The following is a 10000-nucleotide window of genomic DNA, read 5'->3' as shown; positions in this document are numbered from 1 at the left end:
ATAATGATAATATATTGATAACAAAATAATTAATAATAATAGATAATGAAATAATTGTAATAATATTCATATTGTTACATCATTATTAAAAGGAACATTTATATGAGGACACTATTTAGAGACATTTTTAGATAATACATTATTTCAACAATTTCCTTCGGGATAAATGAAGTTATTCTTATTCTTATTTACATTTTATACAGGTTTATTCTATGATTTCATTTATTTCTATTTTTTGCTCATCACTGTTTGTGTGTTTGTATGTTTATCAATAATTTCCACCTATTAATAGAATAAAAAAATACATGATAAAATAATAATAATAAGTTAATCTTATTAAAATTCAATAAAAACATCCCATCTTAATATAATTTAATTAATAATACAAAATAAAAAAATGAATTGATACATGTAATTATAATAATAATCAAATGATTTTTAACGTATCCTTTTGTAAAATTGTAAAATATAAATGATAAAAAAAATATACACATATTAAAAATATATAAATAATATAAATAAACAGGAAGCAGGAAGAAAGAGGACTACAAAATGAAAATATCCGATTTTAAACAGGAGAGGAGGATGAGGTCGGGATAAAAATAATACAAGAGGAACAGATAGAGGACAGGAGGGATGAGATAAAAATAGGGAGGAAGAAATTCGGGAGGGAACGGGAGCTTTAAGTTTGTCTGGTGTTTTTGTTTTGTTTTTTTTTTAATCACGAAAGAAAGAAAAACAAAGGGATGGCAGACGGAGGAGAAGAAGGGATGGAAGGAGGAGGAGGAGGAAGGCAGCTTTATGGTTGCTGTTATGCAGAAATGTAAACACTTTGCAACGTTCGCACAAAACAATGACACCACAGGGAGAGGAAGGTGTGTGTGTGTGTGTGTGTGTGTGTGTGTGTGTGTGTGTGTGTGTGTGTGTGCGGCTACAGCCCTATGGGGAGCGGAAGGAGAAGGACGGAGGTGAAATGATAAAAAAGGAAACATGGCAGAAGAGCTGCAGAAGAAACAGGAAGTGAAGCACAAAAAACTACAAAAAGCACATTTTTGTAGTTTTTTTTTTTTTTTGGGGGGGGAATTAAAACAGGGAAATGAGGTCGCTGTTGCTATGGAAACGCCCCGTTGGCTCACCTTGTGTCTCCCATCCCATAGAGTCCCGGGCGTTCCTGAAGAACCCCATGATGTTCTGAAGTCCAGCGGAGGCCCCGCCCCCTCACCTTAGCCCCGCCCCCTTCCTGCACACCTGGACGAGGGAGGGGGCGGCCGCCGTCGCCATGGAGACGATGGACTCTCTTTGCTACGACCTTTGCAACCGTTTTTGTCTTTTTTTTTTTCTGCGTTGCCGGGGAAACGGCCCCTTCTTCTTCTTCTTCTTCTTCTTCTTCTTCTTCTTCTTCTTCTTCCCGTCTTTTTACAAACGAAAAACACAAACATTCCCTGCCTCGCTCTGATTGGACGGAAATCGGGTGATGGGGGCGGAGGGAGGCGAGGAGGCGGGGCTTTAAAAAAAATGGTGAAATAAGGGGAAAAAAAGAGGGAAATAAATGGACTTTTTTCTTTTTTTTCCCCTGCGTCTGTTTTTTTTTTTTTTCTCTCGTTCATCCCTTTAACCAACCCTAGTTTTCGGATTAGGATTATCGGCCCGCGGGATTAACGAGAAAATGAATCCGGCTAATCGTAGAAGTGCTAACGTGTAATAACACGTTAATAACTTAATTCTTTTATTTCCCTTTCATAGTTAATTATCCTGATATGAAAGAAGGAAATTTCTAATTTTAGATCAAAAGGAAAAATTAAAAAACACTTTTTTTTTTTTTTTTTTTTTTTGAGGGGGTTTTTAACATTTTTCTCGTTAAACTGCAGCTCCATCACCTGATCCCTCGTTTTTTATTTTATATTTCTTCTTCCTCCTCCTCCAGGCCCTGGATGGTTGCAGCTGCTCAGCAGAAAAGTGTCTTTTCTATCACTGTTCAACACCTGAGGCAGACTTTTTACGATGAAGTGACTTTTAGATTATTATTATTATTATTATCATTATTATTATTATCATCCACCTTCTGATTGAGAAGCGCTCAATATGTTCCGTTTTATTTATTCTTTTTTTTTTTTTAGCTTTTATATAAACGTCCTTGTTGCTAAATTTCATTTCGATTTTTTTTCTTTTTTTTTTAATGTTTTAATTTACTTTTTTTCCTCCCCGAGAAATTGAGCCTTTTTCTACATTTGTACCTGCTTCTCCTCCTCCTCTTCTTCCTCTTCCAAAAGTGTGTCCCGTTGCGTTGCCGATTTTCCTCCGCCGAGTGTTTATTTGTTTGTTTATTTGTCGAAAAATACTATTTGAAACCTGTACGGGGGGCGGGGCTTGAGGAGGGAGGGGCGGGGCTTGTGGGGAGAGGGGCGGGGCTTGTGGTGGGAGGGGGCGGGGCTTGGGTCAAAGGGATACTGGGTGTAGATAGAAGGGCGACTTCCTGGTTTTGTTGTTTTGGTTTTTTGTTTTTTTCCTCCTGATGATCCTTTAGTCTGTCACTGTTTCTGGGTTTGAGCTGCAAATATACAGTATTATAACCAGTGTGGGTCTGCTGCTTCACACACACACACACACACACACACACACACACACTTTCTCTTTTTTTTTTTTATCATTTTCTCTCATGTGTTGAGTTATTTACTATTGTTTTTTGCATATTTAATATATATATATATATATATATATATATATATATATATATATGTTTTATTTTAGGCACCATCCAGACATATTTGAAAAATACAGATTTAAATGAAAAATATAAATTGAAAAAAAAAGAAATGTTGAAAATATATAGGTATAGTTTTAAACTTTCTCATGATTTAAACTTTTATATTTCCTGATTTTGGTAACACACACACACTTTCTCTTTTTTTTATTATTTTCTCTCATGTGTTGATATATTTACTATTGTTTATTGCATATTTAATATGTATATATATATATATATATATATATATATATATGTGTATATTACATATACATATATATATCTTCTTCTTTCGGCTTTTCCCTTCAGGTGTCGCCACAGCGAGTCAACTTTCTCCATCTAACCCTATTATCTGGATCCTCCTCTCTCACACCAACTACCTTCATATCTTCTCTCACTACGTCCATAAATCTTCTCTTTGGTCTTCCTCCAGACCTCTTGCCTGGCAGCTCCAATTCCAGCATCCGTCTACCAATATATTCTCTATCCCTCCTCTGTCCATGACCCAACCATCTCAGTCTGGCTTCTCTGACCTTCTCTCCAAAACATCGAACATGTGATGTTCCTCTGATAGACTCATTCCTGATCCTCTCCATCCTGGTCACTCCCAAAGAGAACCTCAACATCTTCATCTCTGCAACCTCTCGTTCTGCCTGCTGTCTTTTGGTCATTGTAACAGTTTCTAGTCCAAACATCATCGCTGGTCTCACCACTGTCTTGTACACCTTTCCTTTTATTCTGGCCGATAGTCTTCTATCCCTTCGTACCCCTGACACTTTTCTCCACCCATTCCAACCTGCTTGGACCCGTCTCTTCACCTCTTTTCCACACTCTCCGTTGCTCTGGACTGTTGACACCAAGTACCTGAAATCCTCCAGCTTCTTGATCTCCACTCCCTGTAGCCTCACCGTTCCACCCGAGTTCCTCTCATTCACACACATATATTCTGTCTTGCTGCGACTAACTTTCATTCCTCTCCTTTCCAGAGCATACCTCCACCTCTCTAGATTTTCCTCTACCTGTTGTCTGCTCTCACTACAGATCACAATGTCATCCGCAAACATCATGGTCCATGGGGATTCCTGTCTCACCTCATCTGTCAGCCTATCCATCACCATTGCGAACAAGAAGGGCCTCAGAGCTGATCCCTGATGGAGTCCCACCTCCACCTTGAACTTCTCTGTTACCCCTACAGCACACCGTACCAGTGTCTCACAGCGAGCATACATGTCCTGCACCAGTCTAAGATACTTCTCTTCCACTCCAGACTTCCTCATACAATACCAGAGCTCCTCTCTTTGCACCCTGTCATATGCTTTTTCTAGGTCTACAAAAACACAATGCAACTCCCTCTGGCCTTCTCTGTACTTTTCTATTAGCATTCTCAGAGCAAATACTGCATCTGTAGTACTCTTCCTAGGCATGAAGCCATACTGCTGTTCACAAATGTTGACTTCTGCTCTCAGTCTAGTTTCCACTACTCTTTCCCATAACTTCATTATACATATATATATATATATATATATATATATATATATATATATATATATATATATGTTTTATTTAAGGCATCTTACTTGAAAATTACAGATTTAAATGAAAAATATAAATTGAAAAAAAAAGAAATGTTGAAAATATATAGGTATAGTTTTAAATTTTCCCATGATTTAAACTTTTATGTTTCGTGATTTCGGTCACACACACACACACACAACTTTTCCTTTTTTTCCTCTTTATTTTATCTCTATATTTTAAAATATTGATTAAGTCATTTATTGTATATTTATTGTTTTATATATAAACATACATATATGTATAATAAAAAACAAAAATTGACAAATTGGTAAAAAAAAATACAGATAAATAAAAAAAATGTTTAAAATATATAGGTATAGTTTTAAACTTTCTCATGATTTAAACTTTTGAATTTCGTGATTTCGGTCACACACACACACACACACACACACACACCACTTTGGCTTTTTTCCTCTTTATTTTATCTCCATATTTTAAAATATTGATTGAGACGTTTACTATTGTTTTATACATAAATGTGTGTGTATATATGTATATAATATTTTTTATTTAAGGCGCCTTACTTGACAGTCACCATACAGACATGTTTGAAAAATAAATAAAGATTAATTTCAAAAAATTGAGATGATATATTAAAAATATATAGATATAGGTTAAAACTTTCTCATGATTTAAACTTTTAAATTTCGTAATTTCGGTCTCACAGCTCAGCAGTTGAATTGAACTTTTACTCTGAATTGAATCCTAAAACTTAAACTCCAAGTTTCTTTCATTTCCTTCTCCTTTTAAATTGTTTGTCATCCTTTCTTTTTATCTCCTTTTTTATCTTCTTTTACAATTTTTCTAATTTTTATAATAATACATTTTATTATTTTATTTAAGGCGCCTTATTAAAACTCCATCAAGACGGATAAAATATAGATTTAGAGGAAACAATAAAAATAAAGAAAAGAAAAGAAATAAAGAAAAATAAAACCAATAAAAGTGTAAAAACGATTCAAATCCATAAAAAAAAATAAAATTTATTTAAAAAAATTAATAAAACAATAAAAATATAAATTGAACATATATGTATATAAATATGACTGACTAATTTTGGGATTTCGATCACACACATGAGTTTTGATTTTTTCTTTCCTCTTTATTTCATCTCCATATTTTAAAATATTGATTGAAATATTGATTTTCTATTGTTTTATATATACATACATACATACATATATATATGTATATTTATAAAATATGTTTTATTCAAGGCACCCTACTCGACAGTCAGATATAAAAATATACATTTAAACGCAAAAAAAAGATAATAAAAACAATAAGATTGACAAAGTGGTAAAAAATCAAGATAATTAATAAAAATGTTAAAAATTATATGTGTATAGTTTTAAACTTTCTCATGATTGAAACCTATAAATTTCGTACTTTCCGTCTCTCTCTCACACACACACACCACTTTTGTTTTTTTAAAGTTAAAATCAAAAAAAGGTGAAAAAGTGATGAAATTAAATAGAAATAGTTATTTGATTTTTTTATAAGAAATCAAATAGAACAAATAAAAAATAATATATATATATATATATATGTATATACATATATATATATATATGACTGACTTAAATTTTGGGATTTTGATCACACACACCACTTTTGATTTTTTTTCCTCTTTATTTTATTTCCATATTTTAAAATATTGATTTACTATTGTTTTACATATATATATATATATATATATATATATATATATACATATACATACATATATAAAATGTTTTAGTCAAGGCACCTTACTTGACAGTCAGATATGAAAAATATACATTCAAACGAAAAAAAAGATAATAAAAACAATAAAAATTTACAAAGTGGTAAAAAAATCAAGATAATTAAAAACGATGTAAAAAAATATATGTGCATAGTTTTAAACTTTCTCATGATTGAAACGTTAAAATTTGGTACTTTCCGTCTCTCTCACACACACACGCCACTTGTTTTTTTCAAAGTTAAAATCAATAAAAAGTGATGAAATTAAATAAAAATAGTTATTTGATTTTTTTATCGAAAATAAAATAAATTAATTGAAAAAAAAATATATATATATAAAGTATATATTAGTTAATAGTTAGTTGATATATTATATATATTAGTTAAAACAATTCATATTTCATTATATTTCTTATTCTTCCTCCTTTCTACTATTATCTATTACTGTTTTGTTTTTTACTTGAAACTCTGGCACAACAATTTCCTTCGGGATGAATAAAGTTATTCTCATCTCATCCTAAATATATGATTTTTAAATTTTGGGATTTCGATCTTGCAGACACACACACACACACACACACACACACACACCGCCAGTGTTCCATTTAGTCTGTATATTTACTCTGCATTACAGGGTTAATGAGGTGAAACCTCTCTCTCTCTCTTTCTCCTCGTCTGTTTTCATCCTCTCTGTATCACAATTATTCCCTCCGTCACTCTCCCCGTCCTCCAGCCTCTTCTCCACCTCCATCCCTCCATCCTTCTCCGTTTACCAAATAGCTGATGTCACTTTTTCCATCTCCACCTAATGGAGGTGGAAACACAGAGCGATGGATGCAGGAGGAGGAGGAGGAGGAGGGATGGATGGATGGATGGATGGATGGATGGGAGGCGAAGGAGCCGACGAGGGGGATGAAAAGGTGACGGGGCGGAGGAGGGGAAGATGATGGACAGATGAGGGGGTGATGAAACGATGTGTCCGGGAAGGAGGGAAGACGGCGTGAAGAGAAAGTGTAATGAAAAAGTGACAAACAGTGAGCCGTCAGGTTTATTATTCACACACACACACACACACACACACACACACACACACACACAATCGACGGGGGCTTTTATTTTGAAGGATCTTCAGAAGGTGCGAGAAGAATCAGGACCACGGATGGATGGATGGGAAGAAAATAGGAAGAAAAATAAAACGAATCAATTCAATCAACATTCCATAAAAAGCTGAAATTACATTATTTAATTGTAGAAAATGAAGGAAAAAAAACAAACAAAATAAATGTATCAATTAAAACAAGAATAATAATATCATAATTATTATATTAATCATCATAATTTCATTAATATTAATTTTCATTAATAATATAACGCTACTTACAAGTTTTATTTGCTCTTTCAGTCCAAACCTAATCTAATAAATCTAATAAATCTAATAAATCTAATAAATGTTTCCCGTTAAAATGTAACCCCCATGTATCCGTTCTCCAGCAACAAAACTTAACGTCTCTCTTTGGAAACCTTTTTATGAGTTTATTTGTGATAAAAAATATAAGAGGAATTTAAAAATAACCTGAATTATTGCTGTGTTTTTGCTGTTCTCTCTCTTCTTTCCAGCACTTGTACTCGTTTTAGACCCACGCTAATGCTAATGCTAATGCTAGCGGTCCTTCATTCCTCCAAGCTAGCAATCACTTTTCTCTACTTCTACGACTTGAGACCTTCGCTTCGCTAAGGAAGGCGCCTGTTTAGCAACATCAGCTGTCTTTAGCGCATCTTTGCTCTTCGGGATTGCACAAACGTTTGACTTAGCCGCTAGCGAGATCTGTAGCACCGATGCTACTCTCACGTTTAGCGATTATTTCCTTCTTCAAGTCGACTGTAATTCTTAACTTCCTCTAAACACCACTAACCGTTCTGGGCGCCATAATGATAGTTAGCTTACTGAAAGGAGCGTTATAACAGGGGAACACAGCGATGTAAACAAGTGGTAGCATCCACGACTGCCGCTACGCTACAACACCAGCACGTCAAAAACCCATGAGTTTATTTGTGTGTGTGTGTGTGTGTGTGTGTGTGTGTGTGTTTGCAGCTCCATTCAAAATTTCATGGAATCCAATTTGATCACGAGTGGGAGCGTTCATCAGCTGAGGTTCTAGCATCGTGCTAACATGGGGGTTAGCGATCAATATGACTCCATCCGAGGGTGAACACACACACACACACACACACACGCTGCTCAAGGTGAAAGGGTGGAGGAGAGGGGGGAGGTCAAAGGTCATGGAAGAGGCGGGGCTGCAGAGGAACAACAAGGGGTCGGAAAAAAAACGATGGAGGGATGGAAGGAGGACGGAGGGAGAGGCAATACAGACATTCCCAGACAGAGCAGGCGGGTTGTTAAACGCACACACACACACACACACACACACACACATACACACACACACACACACCTCACCTCCATCATTAGTCTTCATTAGAGTTTTTATGAGGAAAATTATAAAGGGAGTTTCCTCCCAAACAGAGCCCTAGGGTCCGACCTGCTGGTGTGTGTGTGTGTGTGTGTGTGTGTGTGTGTGTGTGTGTGTGTGTGTGTTGTACGTGTGTGTGTATGTAACTGTAGTTAATTTTTACATGAAGTTCAATAGATGAGAGGAGGAAGGATCCAGTTACTGTGTGTGTGTGTGTGTGTGTGTATGTGTGTGTGTGTGTGTGTGTGTGTGTGTGTGTGTGTGTGTGTGTGTGTGTGTGTGTGTGTGTGAGTGTAGCACCGAGATAAGCACAACACATTTATAGATAGGAATACAAGCGGTTTTATGTGTTTGTGTATTTGTTTGCCTGTTTGCTAGCAAATGTTGGCTAACCGCTACAACACGTCCGCCTGCTAACGGCTAACCATGCTAGTTAGCGCCTTGTTTAATCATTTGTTTGTCCGATTTAGGCGGCGCACATTAGCAGACATCTAGATGATTAGCAATTATGCCAATTACCGTTGTGCTGATAGGATAAAAACAAATGCTCGTTTCTTGGAAGTACAAATACACGTATAAAACTACAAAAGTACAAAAGTATTTTACGGTGGACTTCCTGTTTCTGGGAAGCCACGGCGCCCCCTAGTGGTGATAGATGGAACTAACACAGATCAGTGTAAATATAATTACCTTAAAAGGTTACTGTTTTTGTTTTTTTATTGATGCTAGTTAGCATTAGCGGGACATCTGGGGCAGCTGGATCTCCAATTATCGGTTTGTTTCCTGTCGGCGCTACATAAGCAGAGATTAGCATGCATTAGCATGATTTTAGCATGCACACGAATATAAGAAGGGATAATACAAGCACAAAATACAGCCAAATTGGATCATTCCTTCACAAACTATAAATACAAAATATTATATACAAAAACAAATATTCCTAAAAATGCGCATAAAGGAAATAGCCTTTTGGAAAAACTCCTAGCATAATTCTACTTCCTGTTTCCTTTTTTTGTGGACAGAGGACGGAGGGGTCGACTCACTCATCGTGGAAATGTTTACTTTGCTCACTGAGCGGGATGACAGGCCTATGCGCTTGCATGCATATGTGTGTGTGTGTGTGTGTGTGTGTGTGTGTGTGTGTGTGTGTGTGTACCTGCCAACCAAAGTGGTAAAACAATAAACTCCGCCTCCTTTCAACGTCTTTCTCATCTCTCACTCACTGTTTGTTTTGTCCTCTTTCATTTTGACTCACGAAAGACGGACGTTCGCTGAAAACAAACACACACACACATGCGCACGAATGCGCACACACACACACACATATGCGCACTCATAATAAACACTTGTCATTGGTTCGCCATCCGCCGTTTATTCCTGCCGAAGCGGCGGATTTGTTTTTGTTCTTCCTGTCATTCGCCCATTTGATGTGATGGATGGTGGGTGGTGAGGCCAAACACCTGCCGCACGCACGCACACGTGCACA

At 35.9% G+C, this 10000-nt stretch overlaps 1 protein-coding gene across 1 annotated transcript in view; it reads left to right on the top strand.

The window, feature by feature from the left end:
* The window catches only part of dachb (dachshund b), a 68758-nt gene extending 63458 nt beyond the window's left edge, over window positions 1-5300 (top strand). Inside the window, exon 12 of the mRNA XM_086165587.1 lies at window positions 1158-5300. Within this exon, the coding sequence (XP_086021713.1) occupies window positions 1158-1195 (38 nt within the window). The 3' untranslated portion in view covers window positions 1196-5300. The remainder of the gene's footprint in view (window positions 1-1157) is intronic.
* The last annotated feature ends 4700 nt before the right edge of the window (window positions 5301-10000 follow it).

The sequence above is a fragment of the Fistularia commersonii genome, chromosome 19 (genome assembly GCF_037954325.1).
Source record: "Fistularia commersonii isolate RoL2024-O1a breed Wild chromosome 19, RoL_Fcom_v1.0, whole genome shotgun sequence".
Lineage (NCBI taxonomy): Eukaryota > Metazoa > Chordata > Actinopteri > Syngnathiformes > Fistulariidae > Fistularia > Fistularia commersonii.
Note: the sequence above shows the minus strand (reverse complement) of the source record. Positions and strands in the feature narration are given on the sequence as shown.